Source organism: Eptesicus fuscus, chromosome 18, assembly GCF_027574615.1.
Source record: "Eptesicus fuscus isolate TK198812 chromosome 18, DD_ASM_mEF_20220401, whole genome shotgun sequence".
Lineage (NCBI taxonomy): Eukaryota > Metazoa > Chordata > Mammalia > Chiroptera > Vespertilionidae > Eptesicus > Eptesicus fuscus.
Genome location: NC_072490.1, coordinates 49,379,615 through 49,407,378, shown reverse-complemented (window position 1 = coordinate 49,407,378; position 27,764 = coordinate 49,379,615). Strand labels below are relative to the sequence as shown.

The 27,764-nt window shown below is 55.3% G+C and overlaps 1 protein-coding gene across 2 annotated transcripts in view; it reads right to left on the bottom strand.

The window, feature by feature from the left end:
- PTPRG (protein tyrosine phosphatase receptor type G) overlaps positions 1-27,764 on the bottom strand; it is a 649,319-nt gene that overhangs the window by 48,552 nt on the left and 573,003 nt on the right. The window contains exons 13-15 of one of the 2 annotated variants that reach the window (XM_008146280.3): positions 21,258-21,390; positions 12,618-12,704; positions 1,814-1,905 (exon numbers count right to left, since the gene is read on the bottom strand). In XM_008146280.3, the coding sequence (XP_008144502.1) occupies positions 1,814-1,905; positions 12,618-12,704; positions 21,258-21,390 (312 nt within the window). The remainder of the gene's footprint in view (positions 1-1,813; positions 1,906-12,617; positions 12,705-21,257; positions 21,391-27,764) is intronic. The other variant, XM_008146281.3, reaches the window with a different exon arrangement.

Genomic DNA, 27,764 nt, shown 5'->3' with positions numbered 1-27,764 from the left:
ACTGATGGCATGTCCTAGGATCCTGGGGGTTCGGAAGTCTAAAGCCCAAGCCGAAGAGCGTGGCACGGTGGGCACACCCAGTGGGGGTGGCCCGTGGGAGGGGGATCCCAACCTGAGAACCCGTGAGAGCTGGCCCTGCAGGGCTGCGGGATGACAGCACAGGGTCCAGCGGACACGGCTCACGCTGCGCCCAAGTGCTTCGCCACCCCCCAGGTGAGCTTTGACGCTGCCCCGGTGCATCGGGCAGGCAGCTGCTCACTTCACAGATCCTGAGACCAAAGGCCTCACGGTGGACACAGGGCGAGATCCTCCGTTTTCTAATTCCTAACCCCGCGGGAGAAGAAAAGAAAAACGAAGACAGCACGGGAAGTATCTCACCATTTAACCTTTGAAAACGGGTTTCAACTGCACAGCTACCCAACAGCTGCTTGCCACATGAATCAGTTCAGGGGAGAGAGGCTCCCGGGCAATTTCCCCAGGTCAACAGATATTCCAGGTGATGCAGGAGGAAAGGCTTATCCACACACGACTGCGCAGACTCGCAGACCCGACAGAACGACTTCCTCCTGGCAGGTGGGAGCCTGGCGCCTCCTGCCCGCTCCCTCTCCTCCCAATGCCAGAGTGCAGTTCCCTCCACCAAGGAGGAGGGGCAGGGTGAGCAGAGAAGTCCCGGGCTAACACAAGACAGATCCCGAGGCCACAAAATGGTCCATGGAGAAGTAATCAGAGACTTTCTGCTCCCCACTTGTTTCTGGGGGACAGGCTTTAGTGAGAGAAGCTGACTAGATGGGGAGCACATGGCCAATTCCAACAACATCTAGTGAGTAAACACACGCAGACACATACAGGGCAGGGAAGGCCCCGGCTGTAACTGCACCTGGTGAGGGTTTGCAGACAATAGCAGCCTCCTCCCTGGCGCTCGCAGAACGGCCGACTGCCTCGGAGCTTCGCAGCTGTGGCCTTTCAGGAAGGTTTTCTGACTTTCTCTCTCTCTCTCTCTCTCTCTCTCTCTCTCTCTCTCTCTCTTTCTCTCTCCCTTCCTCCCTCCCTCTCTCTCTCTCTCTCTCTCCCTCCCTCCCTTCCCCCCCTCTTTCTCTCCTCTCTCTCACAGAGATAAAGAATGCCTACTATGTGCCAGGTATTCTTCTACACGAGGGAGGCCCCACGTGCCTTTATGAAGCTCTCCTAGAGTGGGGACGCCTTCAAATCCCACAGGCTGACCATCCCGGCTCAGCCCCCGCGGAACTCCTGAAGGCCACGCATTTACCACAGGGCTCCCCACCACCCCCTCCACCCCTCGCCCTGACCGAGTGCTCGCTCTTTCTACCGGAGGACAAATGAAATACATCCAGACCAAGCACATAGCCCTCGACCTCCACGCGAACACCTTAAGAACCCAAACGTCCAACTCTGACACACATGACTTTCGGAGTAAGGAATCAGGGGAGGAAAGTCGATGTTAAAAATGTACTGCACATAATGATTAAAAAGAAAAATCTAAACACAACCACCTATGAAATGAGATGCAGTCCAAGTAGATCGCAAAAGTACACGTTTCTCCCTTTTTCTGCCGTTGCCTCCCTCCCTGCTACGCAGCTGGTCAGAGTCGCTTGCTCCTCGGAAGGAGGATTTCATTCCTTAGCAGACAGGGAAAGGAGCAGAGATTTCATTAACTTGCCCCGAGTTAAGATCTCTGAAACTGGGCAAGCCTCACAAGGCTGTGCAAATAATAACTTGTCATGGCTGTCACCACGGCAGCGAACAAAAGAGAGGAACAATTAGCCCCTGGACAGAAGCGCAGGGCCTCACTCACCCGGGATGGGGATAATAGGGATGCTCTCGTTGGGGACCACCCGCGGGGAGCTGCTGTCTTCCACGTAGAAGTGAGCCGTCTGGAAGCATTTTCTGTGCAGGAAAGAGAAACACATGCCCACAGTGAGACCAAAGAAATGCACTTTGTCCGAGTTCGTCATTGTTCAGCGCTCCCCTCGCAGACCTTCCAGCTTCCAATGCCGCACAGCTCCGAGCAACAAAGTAACGGGCTCCACAGAAGGACAACACTCGCCCATTGGAAGAGCCCGAGCAGCTGATGAGTATTTACTTTGTAGGATGCCTACCTATCCTGATCGTCCAAAGGGAGAGGCTTAGTAAGGAACCCCTCAGATGCAGGAAAACTTGGCTCGGATGGAGTCAACTTGCTCCACAAACTGCTAGGATTTATACCCCACCACATGTCTAAATCTGACGTGTTACAGAGGAAGAATTTGCTATTCGAAACCCCCAGCACCAAGTTCAAAACCACACTTGGAACACAGTCATCACACAGCCGAGAACACAATAGCACCACATTGTCGGGGCTCCGCAAAGACTCCCAAAGCTGCAGACAGTTCCCTAAGGGGTCAGAGGGCTTGGGGGGGGGGAGGGGGGGGGGGGCCGGTGCGCAAATGCTCAAAATCCGAGGCCCCTGAGACCATCGGAGATGAGGACCCAGCCCCCGAATGTCATCTGCTTGGCTGGGTCTGCTCGGTCTTTACCTGTACTTCAGGCACAGCAGGGAGCACACTCCGGTCATCACGGGACAGGCTGCGCACGGAGAAGCCACCGCCGCTCACTCAGCCTCCGCTCCGAAGCCGCGGCCTGGGCTTCCCAGCACCCACGTCACTGCTCACTGCGGCCCTAATGAGCTGCCGGAAGCACGGGCTGAATATTTAATGAGGCTGCTCAGCGTGAATGGCTATTGTGACCAGGGAAGGGTCCCCGTTCATCTGGCGGAGGGGCTGCACAATAGCGGGCCGACTGCCGGGCCTTTCAGCCCAGCAGGCGGCCTCCGTCTGGTGCCCTGTCACTGGGATGCGTCCACCCCAGCATCGCACACCCAGCCCAGGCGCACAGCACCACGCTTCGCTTCCCGTACTCCAGCCACGGGCCTAAGTCAACTCGTCTCCCGAGTCGTCTCTGCTCATCTAACCAGAGGTGGCCTGGGATGCTCTGTCGGGTACATTGTGTTTCTATGACGCCAGGGGGGGTGGGGTTCGGGGAGCTGGAAAACCCAACATCTCTGAGCTGCACAGGTGGGAGGGGAGCCTCCAGGCCACACAGGTGTCACACCTTAGCTGTCATCCCACGCGCCGTCAGAAAGAATCACGTCTCACTGTGCAGTGGTTTTCTGTGAGCGGTGCCTCGTCTCAGATGGAAGAAAGCTCTGAGCGACTGTACATCAGGCTCTGCTCTGGAGGCACCTGGACCCTGGTCCACACCCCTCAGGCCCTGCTCTGGAAGCACCTGGACTCTAATCCACTCCCCCCAGGCCCTGCTCTGGAAGCACCTGGACCCTGGTCCACTCCCCTCAGGCCCTGCTCTGGAAACACCTGGACCCTGGTCCACTCCCCTCAGGCCCTGCTCTGGAAGCACCTGGATGCTGGTCCACTCCCCTCGGGCCCTGCTCTGGAAGCACCTGGACCCTGGTCCACACCCCTCAGGCCCTGCTCTGGAAACACCTGGACCCTGGTCCACTCCCCTCAGGCCCTGCTCTGGAAGCACCTGGACCCTGGTCCACTCCCCTCAGGCCCTGCTCTGGAAACACCTGGACCCTGGTCCACTCCCCTCGGGCCCTGCTCTGGAAGCACCTGGACCCTGGTCCACTCCCCTCAGGCCCTGCTCTGGAAGCCCGGGACCCTGGTCCACTCCCCTCAGGCCCTGCTCTGGAAGCACCTGGATGCTGGTCCACTCCCCTCGGGCCCTGCTCTGGAAGCACCTGGATGCTGGTCCATGACACCCGGGCTCTAACATACATCCTCCCACTCTTGGCACATGTCTCAGAGGACTGCTCTTGCATAGCACTGAACAGTAATATATTTCTATGAATTACCTGGAATTGGTAATATAAATAACAAGTGTTCATCACTTGTTTAGCTGCCTTTACCTAAATTTGGAAAATCAGTCAGGCTAACTTAAGCTCCAGGATATGAAATGCACAAAATATGTTGTTTCCAGTGGTAATCTGCTGAATGTGAAAGTATAGAAAGCCACGAGAAAAAAAAAATCCCATCATTTTGATGTTTGAGGTAAATCTTCTGTTTCTAAATTAGTAATGAAGTTTTCTATTCTTGAGTACTCCCTCGCAACCCAATTTGCACCAGTTTCCAGAATGTAACATTACAGTTAAAACACAGCCTATGGACTTCATCAATGAACTAGAACTTGAACGACTCAGAGTCAGAGCTAAGAACAACCTGCTCTTATTGAGCTACTGGACCACTCAAAAGTATTTACTGACCCAAAGGAATGTTCTACGCCCCTGAAATGAACACCTCCCAGTTTACCAGGTCACACTTCAACTAACTGGAAAAAAAAATCCCACAAAAAGTAAGTCTTCCGTTTCAGGACCTAAATTTCTAAAACATAAAGCGAGAAGTCCAAAGGACCGGTACTGGCCAGGGAACTTGGGCGTCGTGTGGCTTAGGAAGGCCACCGGGCCCGTCCATCTCTCTCTGGAAGAGGACGGCAGGCAGTCCTCGGGTCGCGGTCACTGGTGGAACCACAGGCTCCATCTCCTCCTCTTTGGAAAAAACCTGTGTGTACAAAAGCCAGGCCCACTCTGTGCCCAGGTGCTGCCAGTCCTGGACTCTCCTGGAGCAGCAGGATGTGCCTGCAGAGAGGAGCACGGCCTGGGGATGAGGGCAGAGGCAGCCGGCTCTCCGCAGCGGCACCTCATGCCCCACACGCCCGCCTCCCGGGACCCGCAGGGCTGGTGCGGGCACCTAACTCCACAGCCTCGGGGAAGCGTCCTCCCTTAGAGAAAGGTGTCCGCGGACTCGGGAAACATTCATTCAGCGCCCACTGCACAGCAGCGGCCCAGGAGCCTTAAAGCCACTTCCTAAAACAAGCAATTTAGAAAGAGTTCTCTGCATCATACATGATCTGTGCAGAGAAACCAAGAAATACAGACGAACACAACGAAAAAGGTCTATTGAAATTATCCTAAATCCTCTTCACTGTGATCATCATATTAACATTTTGGGATATATTGCTCCACCCTTTTCCTTATTTATTACTATTTCTTGATCACTGACGATGAGGTGCAAAAGGTCCCTGCCCACATGGTGCATATGTGCCTTCCTTCTCCTTCTCTCTCTCTCTCTCTCTCTCTCTCTCTCTCTCTCTCTCTCTCTCTCTCTCACACACACACACACACACACACACACACGTAAAGTTTCAATTAAGTTGTGGTTATCGACCAGCAGTGCTTAACTCTTTGGTTTGGGGAGCTTTAAAAATCCAAATGTGAAGGGACCAAGCAGTTCACATTGGTAGTTACAGAATAATCACTGAGATGCAGACTGCAGCACATAATATGGTAACCTGTGCAGGGCCAAATGCTCTGGTGCTTGACCACATTTGGCCAACATATTAAATCTATGTGCATCCCACAGAATGCTCTAAGCAGCAAGACGGAAACCAGCTTTCCAATTACTCTCCATTCATTCATCCCTTCTAAGAAAACCTCATGGGCTCCGTATTTTACGATTTCTGAGACAGCTTGCTGGGAGTCAGGAGGGTCATGTGCGATATCCTCTCCAGTAGCTGATCAAGGCAACGTGCACTGTGCTCACAGCTCCCTGGTCACCAGTCTACGCCCCTCGACCGAAGGCCCAGACCACAGGGTGCCTGAGGGCCTTGAGGGCGGGGTGTGGTCCATGGACCAGTCTGGCTTCTATAAAGCCCACGGACGCTTTATGCTTACAGTAGTGAGTATTTGGTCTTCGACTGAAATTTCTAAAAGTAATTTTTTTCATTCTTTCACTAGGGAGGTATTCTGAAGAGAGATCCTTTCTCAAAAATAAGAAACTCTGCACCTGAGAAAGCACAGCACACACCAGCGTGCATCCTCTAGTTGGGATGCAGTAAACAGCGGCCCAAACCAGTAAAGCCGTCAGCGTCAATTCCCCGGGCTCCGCACTGGGTCACGCACTCTGCCAGCACGTGACAGGCCCTGATGACTGATCACACACACACACACACACACCGCACCCGCACACACACACACACACCCGCACACGCACACCCGCAGCTGCGGACAGTGCTTCCTAAGCATTGTAAATACTCAAGTTACAGAGGCTTCCGAGTCGCACGAAATGCAGCAAACTGCAAAGACAAGCAGGAACCTCCAGACCTGCAGCCTCCTCGAGTCCCCAGGAACCGGCACCCCCTCAGGAGTGAACAAGCTTAAGCTTCTGCAGACTTTCCTGCTGCTGCTCCTGTTTTCCAGGTAACTGCTCAGATGCCCCCTGGAATGTCCTAACGATTTCCTCCTTCTATCCCTTCCGGCCCCTCCCACAAGAATCTGGGAACAATTCCGGTGGCTGATACTTTTCAAAATCAAAAAGTGCTGATCTTGAGTCCAGAAAACCAGTATTCGGAATGCCTGGGCTGCCCCGCGGCTCCCCCAGCGGGGGCATCCCATCCTGCGGACAGGAGGGGGGTTCGAGGTCTTACAGACGTGCGGGTCAACACGCACATCCCTCTGGCGAGCCTGAGAGGCCAGTGTCCTCCGCCAGGGTCCATGGCTTAACAGCACTGCCCTCGACGTCACCGTGACTGCTGGGCGTGACGAGAGCAGGATCCCAACACCATGCCCAAGCTCCTACGGAAGCCCACGACGACCAAAGACCCAAGTGAGGACATACGGATTAGGGACCAAGTCACCGTCCTCACATTCAGCTCAGTGGGTCTGGAGTCGCAGCAGGGTGACAAGGTGTTTGTCAGGGCTGTGCAGCTCAAAATGCTAATTGCAGGCTAGGACGGGCAGTTGGCGGAGCGGCTGCTGAATCTTAATTAAGCAATCTTAACTGATTTATAGACTGCCCTCATTTAAGTGTGCCGTGGCACACCCGCTAATACTCCCATTTACTCCCAGGCTGTCGAGCACAGGAATCACATTAATATTTACTTTTGTAAGGGGATCTGCTGTAGTAAACCATGGATGCACAAGAGCCACCTGCAAACAGACGCTGAAGCCGCCCTCATGCCTTCGAGGAGGACGACAGTGCCGAGTTAGGGAGACGCGGATTGCTTACGAGGGCAAAACGTTTCCAGAAACTGAAGCGCCGAAGACAACCATCGGAGGAAAAGGCTGTGGGCGTTGTTGGGCTTTCCTTTCCTCTCGTTTAATTGATTTTAGAGCGAGGAAGGGAGAGAGAAACATCGATAGGTTGCCTCCCGGCTGGGGAATGAACCTACCACCTGGGAATGCGCCCTGACCGGGAATGGAACCCGCCACCTTGCGGCTTGGGCTTTTCCTCGAAGAGGAGTCACTGCTCGAAATAACTCGGGTCCCGCTTGGAAAGTGAGTTCCGAGCTGAGATTTTTCACGCGCAGCCCCATGCGCGTGCTGTTCCGTCTCCTTCCTGTTGGTTAAATGGCTTCACAGGCTCGGTGTGCACTTGCAGGGTCTTTTTCCGGAAGGAATCGTCCACAAAGAGAAAGCAGAGCTGCTCTTCGCATCTGCTTACTGCCCAAGCCATTCAAGGGACATGTGAGCTGACAACTACGAAGGTGCGTTCGGGGATAATCAAACGACATCTTTCACGGGAGGGCTGAGCTGGAGGCCCTGGGACATCTGGTTGTCATACCTTGGACACACGGGGCTCGTCAGATGTGAGGAGATGAGGGGGAAGGGAAGGGGAAGCGAACAAAATGAGATGCATGGGGTGTGAGAGGACACAGATACCAGATGAGGAGAAAACACTTCAAAATGCCGGATCTCACATGGGGAGGAGAGACGCCCCAGTCCATTGCGTTACCCCTGGAAGTGACAACAATCGGATTTCTGCAGTGACAGTCTCATAGGAGGATACAAACTGTCTGCAAGGAACATCTCAGGAAAGTGGGAGAAAATGAACAAATCATATACGCATAAGAGGTCTTGGGCAACATTCTTGCTAAGCATTAAGCTTGCCAAGAAGTCCTTGCAGGCACCTGGGAGTGACTGAAGTACTGGTCATACTTTCCAGGGATTCAAAGACCAAGCGCCCGAGCAGGAAGTTCTGACGTGACAGCTGGCTTTGAGCAGTGAGCTCTGGACAGCTGTCCCAGTGTGCCCAGCTGTGAGCAGAAAAGACACTTGCAGGCGGGGCTTCGGGGGTGGGGGGACCTTCGGGAGCCTCACACACTCAGTCAGACCCTGGAGTGCTCTGACTTTCTGACTGAGGCTTGAAGGCTCCTCCAGTGCATCCTGCCACTATGTGAGGGCATGGACACAACCCCCCTCTAACTGGGGAGGTAATGGGGGCCTGATGGTCCCACTCCTTTTAGGCAGGCGGTGGGAAATGGAAATGCACGTTTTCTGTACTGCACAGATGATTCCGTATCTATAGCTGAGAATGGCCTGGTAAAAAACCGTTGGCAACTACGTATTTCATTAGCATACTGACTGAGATAAGTCAGTCAGACGTGCGCGCTGAGTGCTATTTTGAGGAGGATTTACGGGCCTCCTCCTTCGGCAGCCCCAGATTGTAGTACTTTTTAAATACTCGGGACCATCTGGGGGAAAAAGTTGATTCAGACATCACACCATCAACCAGGTTATATTCCAAATGGTTTAAGAAGTTAATATTAACATTGGAAACCATAAAAGTACCTAAAACAAAAAGTAACCTCTAACTTTCTAATGATGACTCAGAAACCAGAAGAGAAATTTATGGCGACATCCGACTCCATGAAAGCAGCAGCATAAACACAGTTAAAGGGAAAGCACAGATTAGGAAAGAACTTTTGCAACCATATTGCTGACGATGGATCTCTCTCGCTATTAGAAAAAGACCAACAACGCAAAAGAAGAATGAGCAAAAGACAAACGGTTTACAGCGAAAGAAAGACAAATGACCCACACGTGAGAGCTGCTCGACCTCACGCATCACCAAGAGCAAACCCATGGGAACTACACTGAGACCCCACTGTTCTCACCACCGAGGTGAGCAAGAGCACCAAAGCCCGACAATGCACGGCGCGGGGGAAGCTGCACGGAAACAGGCAGGCTCCTGCGTCTCTGGTAGAGGCCGCCTCGGTAACCCACCCCGGGGCAGTGTGGCACCATCCATCCAAAGTAAAACGGCCCTAGCCGGTTTGGCTCAGTGGATACAGCGTCGGCCTGCAGGCTGAAGGGTCTCAGGTTCGATTCCGGTCAAGGGCACATGCCCGGGTTGCAGGGGGTCAATCCCCAGTAGGGGGTGTGCAGGAGGCAGCTAATCAATCATTCTCTCTCATCGTTGATGTTTCTATCTTTCTCTCCCTGCTCCCTTCCTCTCTGAAATAAATTTTAAAAAGTATTAAAAATGCTTACGTTAAGGGAAAAAAAAGAAGTAAAATGCGTGTGGCTCGTGACACCGCCAATGTCTTGAATTTATCCGACAGTTGAACTTACCTATTTGGAAATGACACGTCAAGTTATCCACCAGGGTGCTGTCTGCAATAACAAACGACTGCCAACCACCACAGTGACAGCCACCGGGGACGGGTTAAGTGGGTCACCACACCTCTGCGCAGAGGGATGGCACGCGTCTGTAGAAACGAATGCAAAACCACCCGCGCCCGGAGGAGAACTCCATGCGGACGGACGGGAAAGGTCTGTGGCAGTGAGTGAGTGTTGTGCCGCGTAGAGAAGGGGATACGGGTTCATACAGGGCAGGGCACAATAGGGTTACAGTTGTTTGGTGGACAGTAATACAATAATTAATAAATAATAATACAAGAGCCCTAGCTGGTTTGGCTCAGTGGATGGAGCGTCAGCCTGCGGACTGAGGCATCCCAGGTTTGATTCTGGTCAAGGGCACGTGCCTGGGTTGCGGGCTCGATCCCCAGTGGGGGACTGGCAGGGGGCGGCCAATCCATGATTCTCTCTCATCATTGATGTTTCTATCTCTCTTTCTCTCTCCCTTCCTCTCTGAAATCAATAAAAATATATTAAAAAAATAATAATAATATAAGAATATACTGTTTCGAGCACTCACAACTGTAAGCCAACTTCTGCCCCGCCCCGACTGGGCGCACACACAGTGGCTGGAAGGACAGACAGCAAACTAGTAGGAGAGGTCACCTGTCTGCGAGGAGGTGGGGCAGGGCGGTGGGTGACGGTGGAGATCTAGGGACATACATATAATTTTAAACTTCTTCCTTTCTGAGCTGTGTCTAATACTAACTATTCAAAATGTAACAACTTTTTGAAAAATTAAATACTTGGGTCTGCTTTCTTCTCCCTCCTGGGGATCATCGGCTACTACTTCTTGCAGCCCGTCCTCCGAGTGGGAGAGGGTTAGGCACGTGAGATTCGACAAACGAGCAAGTGGGCACTGCCCTTGGGGACATGGGCATGGGCTTGCCAACAGCTATTTTAAATGTTTGCAGGGTTGTCATTTAGGCGGCTCTTGAGGCTCTTCCCCTGGTTCCCTGCCACTTTGTGGAGGGAGCCACAGGCCTGGAGAGGAAGGGGGAGTGGACACGGGAATGCCTCCCTCCCGCACCCCAGCCTCCAGCACCCCAGCCTCCTGCACGGCCTGGTGGAGGAGGAAACGGCCCGTCTGAAGGCTTTTCCCAGAGCAGTGGAGGATGGAACTGGTCAGGAGGCTGCCACGGAAGCTCCTGGGCACGGTGGGAGCGGCCAGGGGGAGGTGGGTGGGTGGTGCTCAGTGCACAGAGCCCTCAGGAGGAACGCGGGCTGTGGCCCTGGAGGAAGACAGCACGGCCGGCCGGGTAGCCCCCTAAGGAAGCGCGGAGACGGAGGGCAGGATCTGGAGTGGTCACAGAGCGTGGCGCTGTGCGGAGGGGCACGGCTCAGGACAGGCCACCTAAGTGGGGAGGCCCAGCCGAGGACTTCTCAGAGCCTCAGCTTCCTCGTCTTCTCAGGGGGGGTCATCTATTCCACACACAAAGCATTCTATGTTCATGACCGCACTCAGAGAAGGAACTATCATTAGACCCATTTTCGAGATGAGAAAATTGAGACCCGGAGGGCTTTGGTAAGCTGCTCAAGGTCACAGAGCCAGGGAGAACTGCAGTTAGATCCCATGTCTCTGAAGCTGAAGCCTGTGCTTCCAAGCTACTACATTAAAGAAGGAAGTTACATGCTCACAGCCTGGTGGGTTCTAGAGACACTCTGGTTCCCGAGAGGGTTCTCAATTGCTAGACCTACAAGAAAGGTGCTTCCTCCAAGCCTCTGAGGAACGATGCCAGAGGGACTGAGCGGCTGTAACAAAGTACAGCCCCTCAGGACCGCAAGCACAGCTACTATAACAGGTGCGCTCCTGCTCCTGGGCCAGCACGTACGTGGGAGTGAATCCAGTCCCCGGCCATGGCATCATTTCCGGAGCGGACGTAGCAATCGGGCGTGCGCTCATCCTTGTGCCGTGCGGGAGGTGACGCGGGCCTTTTTGAGTTACAGTAAAAAGCTCGTTATATTCGTAACGGACTAAGCACGAAAGTTAGGCACCGACGAGATGTCCAAGGTTCTCTCTGTGAAGATTAGATCTCTGACTCTAAAGCTATACCGAGGGGCTTCTATTTCTGTTTTCACCCCTAGAGCTTTGAGAATGGATTAGACATTGAAGACTTCAGTAAGTGAAAAGAGGTCATAGGAAGAGAGTGGTGTCAGTGTCAGCGGCTGCGGCCTCGCCCTGCAAGGCCGGCCCGGCCCCATGTAGCCTAACAGTAGGCAGAGCAGAGTTTCCCGTCCACCTTCCATAGTTCTGTACGGTACCCCTCAGATCTCAGAGGCAGACCCGATTAGAGCGTGGATAGCAAACACTTCACCAATAATCTGATTTACCTACAGATTTCACATGGAGACAAACCATTCCATGTAAGAATTCTAATATAAATTCTACCAACTGGTTCATTGACAGTTATAAGGGATTACTCACAATATTGATTAATATTAAATTGCCAATTAAGATAAGGAAAGTATTAATTGCAGTATTAATAGTGATAAGCCCTATAGAAATCCCCTCAAGAGGCTCGTGTGTGGTGACTAAGATTGCATAATCACGACTTCTAAAGGTTTTCCTATAAATTTTCCAGGACACGCATTTCCTCAGTTATTTAAGCCTTTATTTCATTTTTACATTTCAGCCTTATGGAAAAACACATGATATGTCCCCATTTGCTCACTTCACTCTCCCCTTCCTACTCTTCTTCCCTGACTTATCTATACATTTAGGTTTCTAAAAGGCATTTTTCACTTGTACAGCTAAATGCATGCATTGGGTTATTTTTTAACTCGCAAAACATGCAAACATCTGAAATTCTGGAAAGAAAATGGATGCAATAGACACACAGACACACAAACAAAGAACACCCCCATTATGTACCATCTTAGAAACAAAAAACGCCCCATAAAACAGCACAACAAAGCAAAGCAAGCCCGCACAGCACACACGTGAATTGGTACCAGCTGCCCGCAAAGCTGCAACGGTGTTTGCAAGTCTTACTTTGGGGCTGGGTGGGTTAGAAACAGGTGAGTTTGAGCATGTGCTGTCAAGAGGACTTTAATCGCCATGGCAACAAAACAAAAATCCAGCAAGCCAGTCCCAGCACAGAGAGCCCCCGGAAGCTTGACCGCCCCTCACCTGCTCCCCTTCTCTCCTCTCTCCCCAGAAGAAGGCACTTCTCGGAAGCGTCTGGGAAAGCCCTTCGACTTTATTTTGTTACACCCTCTAAATGGACAAAAAAAAAAAAAAGAACAGGTGTAGAAGACAGCATTTTCAATTGACCACCAAGAGTTCCACACAAATGCCCTCCCGCCTTCTAACACGGGCACCCCCCGCATCAGGCCTCCCGTGTAAAGAAAGCGTACACTAGGGGGCTGGGTTTATTTTACTTTTTTTACGCTGAGGTTAAGAAACACAAAGTGGGAGCTTTGCTCTTAAAAAGCCATCGTCACATGTTAGAAACCTGCATCCTCCCCCCACCCCCCGGGTTCACAGAAGGGTAGACCATCACAAACCCAATAATGCCCTTTCTAACTCGTATTCCTGTCTTTCCACCTTAGACATGCTGTCCTGGCAAACCGGGCGGCGTCAAACACCCCGGGAATGAACAGGACGTAGCAGGCATCCAGGCGGCACCATCTGACCTCCCGGCCGGCACAGATTTCCCCGGGTTTGATGTCTTTTCCCCAGGCAGCCCTCTCCCTGCTGGACAAAGTGGTTCCTGACTCCCAACACCGACCGGGAGGCCTGGCGGCACTCAGGGAAGGGGGTAAGCAGCTGCTACCTTATCACAACGATGCACTAACGTAGCCCCGAGACTTGGCTCTAGTGTTGGAGAGACGCCTCTTTGTTGCAAGAACACTGGAAAGCACTTCTTTCATTTCATTTGAACCCCTAACCACCACTGATAGCATTCCCATGACTCCTAATCTCCAGCACGAGACCAGCAAAGACAGACTGGGGTCTCTTGCAGGTTCTCTTTTTGGGCCGCTCTGATGAATCCCCTGCACAACTCTGAGTTCAGGTGTGAATTCCAAAGAACACGGCTACCTTCTGATGGACCTGGTGGCTTTTTACTTCCGGAATGAGGCTCCTCTGATTCTCAAGTGTTGGGAGTTTATTCTCCCTTGACACAAGCGTTCCTTTATTTTGATAATTATTAGGCTCCATGTTGGATAAAAGTGCTTGGCAAAGGAACCCAAGTTGGGGAAAATAAAAACTTGGGAATCTGATGAATTGGAGGGGGTGGGGGGGGGTGGGGGGGGTGTAATTCAGAACTCTTGTCTCCCTCTACTGAGCACATTCTGGAACTACAGCTGTCCCCACACACCAGGACCACACTCCATACTCCGTGCGGCTACAAACACTAATCTGAAGAAATCACGAGTGTGTTGTTGGAGTGTTTTTGCAAATTTTCATAAAAACTTGAAATCTGCAGCTTCCTAAAATATTTAGACTTCTTCGCAACCCTTAGCCTCCTCCGAATCCTGCCAGACTCGCTGTTGCGGGAGTTTGGAGCGGCGCCGGCATCTCCGCAGTTTCCCTCACACACAATCACAGGCTCAAAACTCCCACCGGCAACTGACAACACTTCGCTGCGAAGCAACTGCCAGCCAACCGGTAACTAATACCGCGAACAATCGCGGGGGCTACCTGAGCAAACCCACCGCCGACACCGTCAGTCCCGGGAGAGAGGAAGTTTCACTCTGAGAAATCCCAGGAAAGGTGTTGGTTCTGGGCATCCAACGAGCATGCACGGGGTTTGCCTCTCCGGGAGAGCGAGCCGGGGTTACAAACATGCCCTCCACTTCTCCTGCCCAGGATCAGCCCGACTTTCAAACATCACGATTAGGTTTAAGTGGAAACCTTCGCGGCGACTCTCTCCCTGCTTTTGTCTAGTGACCACGTGTCAGCGGCTCCAAGAGCGGTGACTGTATCTCAGGGCCACGGCGGCAGCAGGGGGCCGGTTACTATAACAACGGGCAGTTCTCTTGAAAACTGAAAGGCCCCCCGAGTAGCCATTTGCGAGGCAGTTATTGAACAAAAAGTTGCCGGATCGGCGGCATGAGCTGCCACGTGGCCCGGATCGCCCGGCGGGGCTGCGGGAGGAAGAAGAGGGAGGTGCCCACCTCCAGGCGCAGCTGGGCAAACCCAGGCTCCGCCCCCCAGCCGCCAGGTCTCGGAGGAAGGCAGGGTAACCGTGCTGAACTCAGACCCCGGGCAAGCCCGGCTCTGACATCATGAAAAGGCACCTTAGCTGTCCCCACGGGCTTCACACACTGTCAGGTTTGGGAGAGCTGGATTATAAAAATGACTCCTAATGATGAAGAAATTACTGAAATGGGGCCACAGGAAGAGGGGTTCCCTAAAGAGAGGAGTGTCAGGTCCCTCACCAGCTTTAACAGAAAAAAACGGTGCCGGAATACCTGTGGTTCTGTGAATAGTCTGTTTGCAGAAAAAATAAAGGTGATCACACAAAACCACAGAAAGTATGATTGAATGCTCGGACTTTTCTAGACCTGAGCAAAGTTGCATACGAGCCTACCTTCCCTTTCCTATTCCCGCCCTCGCAGGAGCGGCTGGGACTGAGCCAGCGCAGGCGGAATCCTAGGAGAGGGTCTGGTTCTGCCCAGGACGGGACTTCATTTCGCATAGAGAAGGGCAGTTTGAGGGCGTGTTCTCTCTGACCATCCTGAACACCCACGACTGTGTGCCTCGTGGTCAGTCCCGGCACAGTGCCCTCTGCCCAGAGCATTTGTCCTTTGTTCTGTGAAAATCACAGCCAGACCTTCCCTCCCCCAAGCCTTTCCTGGCTCGGTCTCCTCCCACCCCACCCTGGTGGTGGCCAGAGTCCCTCCCAGAGCAGTGTCTCTGGTTGTCACCACCCACCACGGCGACTCGAGAACTTAACTACCCACAGAGGGAGGCCGGGCCGGCCGGGGTCGGTGTGTGTGTGTGTGGTGGGGGGGGGGGGGGCAGAGGAGGCAGACTGTCCACAGAGGGGGTGCCCGGAAAAGGGCCACCACGGGGCACTCGGCCCGCCCCCCAGTGCCACAGGATGGGAGAACAATGCTGCCAGCTCTCCCACTATCACACCCAGACAGCTGAGGTTCTATGTAAAATCCTATCAATCCAGATTTTTAATGCCAGCCAAAGCAACAGGTCTGGAGGCCCCCAGAGTCTCACCCCCATTTGGGATAACTTCTGTTACCTGCTCGTCTCCTCCAGGAGCTACAAGCTCCCTGAAGACAGGAGGTCCGTCTCCTCACCGAACCTCCCCCCCCCCCCCGTGCCTGCCACACACTGATGGCCGAGAAATGTCTCCGAATGACTGAGCAGAGGAGGCATACCTGGGGCAGCCAGAAAGGGCCTTAGGTCAACACACACAACAAAACTCGAGGTGTGCGCACCTCCAAAGCACACCAGCCGTGTGAGCCTGGGCACGCCACGTCCCCGCGGGGATCTCCCTCCGTGGGGACGAAGGGGGCGCGGTCCCGCCGCCTCGGCTCTCACACCTGGCTGTTAAAACCATGTGATGTGCGTGTGCGGGCTTGGTGTTACTGTGTGTGTGTGACCCGTGCTTTGTATTCATTCTACCCTGTGGGTTGCTGTGATTAGCGGCGTTTCCCCTGGGCCGAGTGTTCAGTCACCTGCACGGAGAACCCTTCCAGCTGCACTTGTCTCCTCCGTGGCTTCGCTGGGGGAAGAGGAGCAGGTGTCCGCACTAACCCAGGCTCCCCGAGCGAACTGAGTGTCGGCGGCCGGAGCGGATGGCGGAGGGCGTGCCCCGGCCGGCCGCAGCAGCTCCGGGTCACTGCTGCCTCCCCGGGAACACAGGCGGGGCCCGCGCTCCACGGGGGCCCGCGTGGCCAGGCATTCCGTGAGCGGGAGGGGTGTGAGCACGTGCCCACCCTCCACGGGCGTCCGTCTGTTGGCTGGAGCCTCCGCCAGGACACAGCCCGCCCACACCCGCAGTCCGCACCCTTCGTGTGTCTGCTGCCGGCTCCCCCTGAACAGCCAGGGGAGGAAAAATGGCAACGTCAACAGAACCCACTTGTTTCCATGAGCAGCATCCTTAATGAGGCAACACCAACACATGGCAGCACTTCTGAGAGTCTGAAGATGGAGTAAAGAGACACCTTTTTCTCTCTGCCTCTGAAGCTAAATTGGTATGGACCAACGTACTAGGGAATTTACAGGGGGCTCCGTCATGCGCTGAGCGGGACATGAATGTCTCAGTCCGAGCTTCCTCTGGCTCCAAACGTCAACAAACCTAGGTCAGATGTCACAACTCCCACTTAGGAGCTTCTAGTTTCCTGTTCCTGAGTCTGTGCAGTTCGATCAGCCCTATCGAGTCTCTACCCTTCCAGAAAGTTCTTTCCTAGGCTAGCATTATGGTCCATGAGGCGCTCAATCTGTGTCACCCAGGGAACCAGCACGGAACAGCTGGGGCTAAGATAAAACAAACAGGTTATATTATTTAACATCAAAATCTACTCAGCTTCGCCCTAACCCTGTGGTCGGCAAACTGCGGCTCGAGAGCCACATGAGGCTCTTTGGCCCCTTGAGTGTGGCTCTTCCACAAAATACCACGGCCTGGGCGAGTCTATTTTGAAGAAGTGGCGTTAGAAGAAGTTTAAAAAATTTGGCTCTCAAAAGAAATTTCAATGGTTGTACTGTTGATATTTGGCTCTGTTGACTAATGAGTTTGCCGACCACTGCCCTCACCGGTTTGGCTCAGTGGATAGAGCGTCGGCCTGCGGACTCAAGGGTCCAGGGTTCGATTCCGGTCAAGGGCATGTACCTTGGTTACGGGCACATCCCCAGTAGGGGGTGTGCAAGAGGCAGCTGATCGATGTTTCTCTCTCATCGATGTTTCTAACTCTCTATCCCTCTCTCTTCCTCTCTGTAAAAAAATCAATAAAATACATTAAAAAAAATCTATTCAGCTTCTAGAACACCGGACATACAGTGGGTCCTCTGACGTTTTCTTCCAGAAATTCCAAACCATGGGAGCTTGAGACACGCAAACACAAGCACCACAAACACGGGCTGTGGGAGGAGGCACGTGCCTTCGGCAGGCCACGCCCCATCCAGGCAGAGCCACGTCAAGAGGAAGGCGGGGGCTGTGCTGTCAGACTGGCTGGCTTCGAATCGGGACCCACCAGAGAGCAGCCTCTGACGTGGGCATGGCACCAAGCCTGTTTTCTGACCTGCCCAGTGGAGCCAGAATCCCTAGAACAGGGATCCTCAAACTTTTTAAACAGGGGGCCAGTTCACTGTCCCTCAGACCGCTGGAGGGCCGGACTATAGTTTAAAAAAAAACTATGAACAAATTCCTATGCACACTGCATCTTATTTTGAAGTAAAAAAAACAAAACGGCAAAAACACCCGCATGTGGCCCGCGGGCCGTAGTTTGAGGACGCCTGCCCTAGAATCTGAATGCGGATCAGGTAGGAACCAGTCAGCTCAGCACGTGTCTCGTATGACAAATATCCAATAAAAGATTGCTGGCTGGTAGGCCTTCAGGTACGCAAAACCTCTCCAGGGGTGAGACTGCGACCAGAGAGAGCGCGACACTCACAGCGTGTTCCTCCAGACGACAGAGAAGCCCACCGGCTTACAAACGCCTTCGCAGCGCTCCCAACCTAAGGGGACGCCGCTGTTCTCCGGGACAGGTTACCAAGTAAACGAGCTGCGTGTCCTTCCGTGCGGAATGGACACCCTGCACATGGCGCTTCTCCCAGCACCCACCGCACATTGCACGGGGGGACAGCCACCGTCCCCCCACACAGGCCTGTGGGAAGGACCACACGAGATGGTGCCACCCAGAGGCGTGGCACGGTGCCTGGCACTAACCGAGAGCTCGGGGGACACTCGCAAGCACTAGCACCGTCGTGCCGTGGAGGCCCAGTGGAGGCCCAGAACTCGGCGACGTGGGGTTTCGTTTTCCTCTCTCCTGACCCCGTGAAACGGCAGTACAGACACTTCTGCGCGAACGCACTCAGGACCAGGACAAGAGCTGCCCAGGGTCAGGCCTTGGTTGCAGGGACTGGCACCACCGCGACCTGGTTTCAACCCCCCGGGTGCCAGGCCTGCCCACCGAGGACACGCCAGGAGGCTTTGACCCGCCTCAGTGCCCTGCTCTGGCAAGTCTGTCCGTCGGTCACCCGCTCTCCCTGGGCCTCCCATGGTGAAGAGACGCGCCGTCGCCGTCCCGTCCAAACTGCACCGCCAAGGGGAAGCGCCCAGCTCGTCCGCGTTTACCGATTTTCTGGGTGAGCCCCCAACACTCCCTTCCTTCACATCAATGAGAAAAGGGACAGAAACAGGTCCCTGTCCCCCGAGGCTGTTCTCACGCTGAGCCCCTCGTCCGGCCCAGTGGCAGTTCCGCTCTGCTTCCCATCCTCTGAGAAGGTCCTCCTTCACACTCACTGAGCACCGGCCTGAGGAATTCGGGGAGAGCTCAGAGGCCGCATCTATTGGATGATGTTTAAAGCTCTGGTTCCTTGAAACCAAGCTCTGAATGTATGAACAGATTGACACGTGTGTGTGTGTGTGTGTGTATGTATGTATATATGTATGTGTGTGCATATGTATGTATATATATATAACAAAATACAAACAGTTGTCACTTTCTAATGAGAAAAGCACATCTTGAGTGGACGGCTCTAAGACCTCTCTGTCGTCCATTTCACAGCCCTTCCCACGAGCAGCCTGCAGTCAGCATGCACGCTGGGGCAGCCTGGTTTCGTCTGCTCGGCCGCGGAGATCTGTTCTGGGGTGGGCAAAGGACCAGGTGGGCCCATCAGAAACAAGCCTGAGGTTTTGGCTAGATTTGCTTGGACCGTGAGTTTTTCATGCTGAGGCTGCTAAGTGAGGGTCACGCAGCCTGTGGCAGCTGCGGCCTCTCCGTCCTGCGTGGGAGTCTGAGAGGAAACCACGCGCCGCGGCACAGAGCAGAGCTGCTCCTGCGGACCTGCCTCCACGGCACGTGCTCAGTCACACCCACGCCAGCAGCCTCCCGCTCACCAACGGGCTCCCCAGGCTGGCCTGCAAACCGCTTTGTTCTGGAGGAGGAGGACCCAGAGGTGAACCGAGTGTTCCCAGGCTCACCCCGAAACACGGTGTCCCGCCTAACCTGGCTGGCCTGTAGCATTACCTGTGCTGGGGCTGCTGCTGGACACTGCGAAGCCTGTTCCCTTGTTCTACCCACTGAGAGCAGACCGAGGATGCACGGTCAGTCTGCCAGCAGTTTCTGTTGACCTTTAACCAGTTCCCATCACCTGGCCTGCGACCCTCATCTAAGCCGCCATCACTTCCTTCTTGGACTAGTGTAGTGGTCTCCTCGCTGGCCTCTCCCCTTCTGCCCTTGATCCAACTCAGTCTCTTCGCAACACAGCAACCAAGGAATCCTGAAGCCAGATGGCAACATTCTTGGGTACCAAACCCTACTCATCTTGGAGCGAAAGGCAATGCGTTTACCATGGCCCACAAGGCCACACTCAACCTGACTCCTCTCTACTCTTTCTTCCTGACACCCTCTCCTACCACAGGGAGTACGGGGAGAGTGGCAGGAGGTCCCTTGCTCTTCCCATAACATGCCAGGCACGCTCCTGCCTCAGGGCCTTTGCACATGCCGTTTCCCTGCTTGGAACGTGTCCCATTTGGAGCACATTTCCCTCCCCCTTTAGGTCTCTGCTCAAATACCACCCGCCAGTCACACCTCCCTTATCTGCTCTGAACACTGGTCCCTGAGGCCCACATGCCCCTCCCTTTCCATATTTCATTTTCTCCATCAAGTGCAACACCATCTTGGGTGTTACAGACTTTACGCACTAGTGTAGTTTAGCCTGTCTCCCTCACTGGAACGTAAGCTCCACGAGAGCAGGGATTTTTGTCTGGTTTGGCTCATTTGGTATCACCAGGGCCCAGAAGAGCGCCTGCACACAGTGGGGGCTCACAATGGATGAATGAAGGGGAGGGAGGGAGGGAGGGAGGGAGGGAGACACCTGCTCCTCACTGAGGGAGCCGTTCGATAAAGGGCAGGAGCCTCCACCTTGTCTGAGAGGTGAAAGCAGCCAGGCAACCACGTGGGCCGCCTCCTCCCGCAGCTGCACCTCACCTGGCTGAGGGGGTAGCTGAGAAACACCCACCTTCCACGTGGAAGCTGCCAGCAGGCTCCCCCGGGGAAGCAGTGAGACCTGGTCCAGGACAATGGTGTACAAGGATGGCTCACCATCAGCCATTTTTATCTTACACGTCGTAAGTGCCACAGAATATGCTCAACGTGTTCCTATCACTCAATTTCAGCAACAGCTATCGGAAAATCAAGGTGCGGAGGTCTTATGCGGGTGTGACAGTGAGTCACGGCCTCAGGGGAACCAGAAACGCCAGGGAGCTTATCAGCTCGTGTGGCGGGGTTAGACACGAAAGCTCCACGTGGGGACGGGAGCACCAGGAGGTAGCAGGGCTGGGATCCGGGCCTGCCTCCCCCTGGTTCCCAAGCTCGGCCCCTTGGGCACTAAATCCCAGAAGCTCCCCCTAAGTGCCCTGACCTCAGAGCGGCTCTGCCCCTGGCTTCCTCCTGCCACCAGCCGCTCTCCCAGGTGTTGGCGGGAGCAGCTCTCCAGATGCCTCTCCTTTCAGAGTGAAGGGGCCACGGGCTTCTGCTCCTCCCCCACCCCCACCCCCAGGGCAGCGCGCTTCCAGCAGACACCCCCCTCCCCCCCACCCCCCACCCCTCCCTACACACAGGTGCTTCCCAGCTCACTCACCTCCAGTAAACCAGCACAGCGATGAGAAGGATGAGGCACACGAAGGTCAAGGCCGACACCACAATCAGGGGGATGATCCACTCCATCCTCCCCGGGGAAGGGCGGCTTATCATCCCCGAGGTGTTCTTTTCTGCTGCAAAGAGAGACCATGCCAGTTGGAGGACAGGCCGGCAGAGAGGGGCGCCAGTGTGGCCGAGTTCCGCTCCGGGGCGGGTGCCCACACAGGCCTGGGCTCCCGCGCGGACGGCCCGGTGACAGGAGGGGCACCTGCAGCCCACACCAGGTCCTACCGAGTCCAACCAAACCCGGCCTTTTGTGCGGGCGGCACCTGCACCACCAGTGGGATGGGTTTGCAGGTAGAGTTCAAGGTGGTGGTAAAGGGAGCGGTGGAGACAGGCACCCCGCTTTGCTGCAAGGACGTCGCTGAGCCAGAGCGGCCCGGACACTGAGGAGGCGAGGCGCCTGAAGGCAGCACCACCCTCACCTCTGGCGGGGCCGGCGCCTCGGGGCTCGCTGGCGCAGGGCGGGACGGCTTTGCTACAGGGAACTGGCTCTGAAGACAATGGTTATGAATATTCTCTGGGAGCTCAGCAGCCCTCACCCTTCCCCTAATAAGAGCACCCCAATTCTGCGGTGGGGAGCAGCTTCTCCCTCACAGTCATGGAGAGGCCCCCAGTGTCCCAGCCGAGGCGAGCGTGGCTGCAGCGAGGACAAGGGTGCACCCGCCCTGGAACCTCAGCCACTGGGTCTGCACAGCACCCAGCCCGGCAGGAGCCCCCACCCCGGGTGGCCCTCGGTCCTCAGCACCCAGAGCCTGGAGCTCCCGTCTCTCCTCAGACCAGGTTCTCCGGCGTTGCCTTTGATTGCAGCACCCTCCCCCACCCGCCCGAGAGCTCTAACCTGGAGGACGCCCCACGCTGCCCAGCAAGCCTGCCTCGGAGCAGCAGCCAGGCGAGGGGTGCACAGGGGAGCTGAGCCTGCTCTTACCGGCAGCGCCTGCCCGTCTCAGGCCCGGGAGCCTCGGCGAGAGCCGGCTCCCGCGTGGCGAGGGCAGGTGCCTGGAAGCCTCCAGGGGGCCCGAATGGAGCGCAGGTGTGGTGCGGGGCTGGGGGGGGGGCGCGCAGGGAGCAGAGGCGACGGTGGGAGGCGGGTGGCGAGAAAGCAAAGCTTAACTGTGACCGCGGAGAAGCCGCCGGACAGACCCAAGGCCGCTCGGCCAGGACTCCTGCGCCGGAAAAACGAGGCCAGCCCCCGCCAGCGGAGTCCCTCTCGGGACGGACTGGAGGGAGGGCTCATCAGGCCGGGTTTCCGGGCGAGAGAAGGTGGGCCGGGCAGAGAGGGGCAGTGGCCTGGGGCGCACAGTTTTAAAGAGGTCAGGCTCCGGAGTACGGGAGTGTGTCATAGCCTCCACGGGGTTCCCTGGAGCGCGGCTGGCCCGGGTCCCCTCCTTCGTCTCCTGCAGGGCCCTGTGCGCACGCAGCGCCCCGTTTCTGCCCAGCTCACGGGGAGGAGGCCAGGCGGGTGGGCACACCCGATGAAACCACAGAGAGCCCTCCACGTTCCTACCTGCCTTCCCAGAGGGGCAGGCCGTCCTCCGGACCCACAGCTGCACACGTTTTTTAGACAGCTGCAGGCACTACGGGTTCGGTCCAGACCCCCAAACTAAGGAAGCATCACAATAAAGCGAGTCGCAGTCTTCCTGCTGGTGCAGAGTCTTGCCTTCAACTTGTAAAAGACACAGTAGTAACCCTGAAGAGCAATAAAGCGAATCGCACGAAATGACGCCTGCCTGTATTTGCCAAGTCCTACTGTGTGCAGGGCCTGGTGCTCAGGGCTGCAGAAGCAGCAGAAAGACCCAGGGGGGCAGGGGGAGGAGTGCAAATCATTTAAAGGGGGAGAGGCAGACACAGGAGCGAGCAATTAGAAGAAAGGGAAGGGGGAACAGCTGTTCCAGGCCAGGGACTCTGGAGGGGGCTCCCGGACGTGAGGGTGAGATCTGGGCGTGAGCCAGGCCGAGGGCAGGAAGGACAGGGTCCGGACAGAGAACTAAAGGGGTGGGAGTATGGGAACGAGGAGAAGGGGCCAGCTGGAGAGTCGGAGGCCACGTCAGCCAGGGCTTTGCTGGCTGAAATAAGAACAGGGTTTAGTCCCAGGGCAATGGAAGCGTTCACCCTCCCTCCAGGTAACCCTCTCAGAGCAAAGCTCTGGGGACGGGCCAGAGAATCAGCTGCAAATGGGAAGACTTTGCGGGGCCCCAGCAGGGGGAGCCAGACAGACAGGCAAGTCTCTCAAAGACCGGAGCTCCTGTGCAAGGAAAATAGGGCAGGAGGCTGACGCTATAGGCCACGCATCCAGTGACCTCAGATTCCACCCGGGGAGGGCCTTGCGTCCCGGAAGGACCCCCAGTGTCACATCTCCTCCCCACCTCCTTACACTACAGGGTAGACGGTGGGCAGGGGGCCGAATGCAAACCCCACGTCCTACTCATCTTACCACTGACAAGGGCTCTTGGCCCAAACAGTCCCTTCACGCGGACATCTCTCTCTGTGGGGTGCACATCTCTGTGGGGTGCAGATGAAGGGCTGCTGGTGGGCCAGAGGGGCCGGGACTCAGAGAGAGAGCCTGCGTCCGAAACGCCTTCCCAGTGAGGAAGGGGCAGGCTAACCCCCGAGAGCACCTGCAGGGGCGAGGGAAGTGGCACCCCCGCGGCAGACAGCTCTCCTTCCTCCAGGTTCCATTTCAGAACCCAGTCAAGTGCCTCCACTCTGCCTTTTAAAAAAATTAAAAAAAAAAGAAAAGAAAAACAGTTTTCAGTGGCATATGTCACCGCTGAATTAATGCTGCTTGCCTTTTCCTGGCTTGGCTGTCGGCCCAGTAGCAGCACATGAAAGCGAGTGCACTGCACCGTGGGTGCTGCGGGCGGGGGCGTCGGATGGACCCTCTGCACGCTGCCCGCGCCGCAGGGAGGCGGGCCTCCGCGGCAGGACAGCCACCCAGACGGCCGCAGGACTGAAGCAGCTTGGCGCCCGCGGGCCACTGACCCGGTGCAGGACGCAGGATTCCTCCCCTTTTCCAGAAAGATCCAGAGACGGACAAGCTGCCCACGCGTAACTCTCTAGCCTGGCTGGATGGCGGGCAATTTGACCGCATCTGTTCTGAGTGAAAAACCACCCTCACCCGTGAAGGAAGGCGGCTGCTTTTTACTACAACGGTGGTAAAAACACGTAACAGTTCCCATTCGAGCCCTTTCTAAGAGGCCAGCTTAGTGGTGTGGCGTATATCCACACTGCTGTGCAACCAGTCTCCAGCATCTGTTTTAATCGAAAAACTGAAAGTCTGTCCCCATTATCTCCCCCGCTCCCCACCCCAGCCACCACTCTACTTCCTGTCGCTGCTCTGGGCTGCTCTGGGCACCTCGGGTAAGTGGAATCACATGCACTTGTCTTTTTGTGACCGGCTCGTGTCACTTAGCGTGATTTCCTTGCGGCTCACCCACACTGTAGCATGTGCTTTTTAAAGGCAGAGTAATATCCATTAGACGTACATCCCACACTGTGTCTATCCATTCATCCGTCGGTGGGCCTCTGGGTTGCTTCTACCCCTTGGCTCCTGTAAAGACTGCTGCTAGGAACACGAGCACCAGTGTCTCAGGACCCCGCCTGCCGTTCTTTCGGGAGGGGACCCTGAAGTTGGATCACAGGGTAGTTCTAGTTTTGATGTTTTGAGGAACCACCATGCTGTTTTCCATAGTGACTGCACCACCCTGCCTCCCCGCCCACAGCGCCCAGGGCTCCGTTCTCCACGTCCTCGCCAGCACTTGTTCCTTCCTGTTTTGCGTTTTGATAGTAGCCCCCCCAACGGGTGTGAGGTAAAGAGGCGGCTGCTTCTTTCAGGGGCCGTGGCCTTTGTCCGGGTTACTCTCGGGCCCCGACATTCTCTAAACCACTGCTGCAGCGACACGACTGCCAGTGACAAATGCACACACTCCCCTGTGACGGGGCCCTGGTTCCGGGTTCTCGTCCCCTACGCGGGATCAGAGCCCCGCGTTCCCATCCCCACCACCCCTGGAGTTCCCGTGAACCCCATTCCTGACATCCCACGGAGCCACCTCATCACACTCGGACAATCAACCGCAGCCTGGCATGTCTACTTTGACGGGGTGCTGGAAAACCAGGGTGTCCGGTGACTTCCAGGCTGGTCCCGACCCACCCGGCACCGCAGACGCAGATGCTCTGCCATCAGCCTGACGGAAGCTGCGTGCCTAACGCCGCAGGTCAAACACCCCTTCACCCTGGCTCCTGACTGCGCGCTCCTGACTAAGCGCTCCTGACTGTGCGCTCCGAGACCCCGAACTCTGCACGCGCCTGGGTTCCCACACAGTGAGACACGCAATCTGCCCTCCGTCGAAGAGCCCCCAGCAGGGGTGCGAACTTCCAAGGACCCAGCTACCTTCTGGGAGGAAACCGAGCCACACTGGCCCCGAGGGGCCCCCAAAACACTCCAGGCTGGCTCCTCCTCGCACTCCCAGGAAGCATCTCCCACCAAGGGAGCTGGCCAACAGCACTAGCCCGGCTGAAACTGCTTCAGGCGGTGATCACACAAGGGTTTGCGGGGGTTCAGGTAAAGGAGGCTGTTGGTTTCTCCCCTATCTCCAGGGACCTGGACCACTACCTGTCTTTGTCCTTGCATGAACTCCTCGTTTTCCCTCACATCAGCTTCTCGGCAAAGGAAACTTCCTGTTAATCCTGTGAGTCAGGCTCTGAACCACAGCCCCGCCGACATTCAGGACGAGGGAGTCTGTGCCGTGGGGACTGCCCTGCGCACCGTAGGGTGCAGCCACCCCTCCCGTGAGGACCCCCCAAACGTTCACAGATGTTGCCACATGTCCTGAGGGGGCGGGCGGGGGATCATAGGTGGTTGAGAACCTCTGCCATAAATGGGAAACTGCGATGGTTTTGTAAAGCACACATTCAAATGTTCACTAAATAACGAGCATTTCATCTGCAATCGTCCCGTGTTGCCCCCTCGGGGAAAAGCCGAAAGCACGGGGAAGGAGCACCATGTGGCCTCCTGGACCCGTGGACTCGGCCTGTTTGAGCCCCGTCTGCCACGGGCTGTGTCGTCCAGGGCACCTTCCTTAGCCTCTGGGCCTGTTTCCTCACTGGCCCAACGGCAGCAATGCCAGCACAGCCCTGGCGGGGGCGCTGTAGGGTAACTGGTACAGCCCGGAACAAATGCTACCTGGGGTGTCACTGTTTCCATAATCAGAGGTTCTCAGCGGGGTTCCCCAGAGCTGGAGAGCTCCAGAGGTACTCAGGCTTTGCCCAGCAGAGCGGAGGGGTGGCTGGGGCTCAGGGCCCCCCACTCGGGCTGAGGGCAGCGCAGCAGCCCCAGGCTCTGACCAGCTCTGTCCGGTCTTAGCTCCTGAGCCGGACAACATCTCCCATGGGCCAGGTGTGCCCCGGAGACTGTTTGCTGACCCCTGAACCGGACCCCTCCTTCAGCACTGGCTCAGGGATGGCCCGGAGGAGCTTTCGGGGAGGGGCTGTTGAAACTGGGGTTCTGAGCAGGATTCAGTCTGGTTTCCTTGATTTGTAGAGACCAGAAAGGAAACCCTGGCACTAAGTGGTGGGTGTGCAGACGGCTCCTGCAGGGCACCCCAACCCAAGAACGTCTTCCCATGTCTAGTGAATTTTGGGGGTGTCTCTACCACATTCAGGCTGTGGCTGCAGACAGAGGGACCATGTTGGATTTCCATGCAGCACGCATCCCACTGAAGGCATCACACTAAACAGATGCTGACAAAACGCTTGGTGAGAGGCAGAGTGACGGCATGGAGGCCTCCATCCAATCCGTCTGATCAGCTTCTAGGGCCGGTGCAACTATAGCAATCAACGCTACAGCAGAGGCCAAGCACCACGGTTCCTACCTGTTGGCACACGTGAGGGGGGAAAAATAAGAAAGACAAAAATGACATTGTTTTAAAAATTTGAACTCACTGAAACACTGGGAGACGCTGCACAAAGACCTGGGTTTCTGGCTCACTAGGCATTCCCACTGACTACAACCGGCTGGAACCGAGCGAGGTGGCCCTCTTTAGGAAGGGCATGTGCTGGCTAGTTTGCCGTAGTCCTCACCACTCCCTAATGTCTAGCACCTGGCCCTCTTCTCTCATGGATATCACCTGTCTGATTTCTGTAGGTGCCTAAGTTTGTGCCATTTCATCAACAGAAAAATTCCTCCTCCCCTCTTTCCTTGTGAATTAATATAGTAAAGCTACTACTCACAGGCCTTGAAAAGATGCTACCAAACCTCAAGTGAATTTAGACAAGTCTCTTGGAGATTCTGGTAAAAACATAGTTTGTAACTTTAAATGTTAACACTTTTTTTTCACATAGTAAATATTGATCGCAATAGTTGTTTTTACTTAACGTGAAGAAAAACATGTGGAAGAGATTTTTTAAAATGTACTTGCAAAAGGTCTTTAAAATAAGTCACAACTAAGAT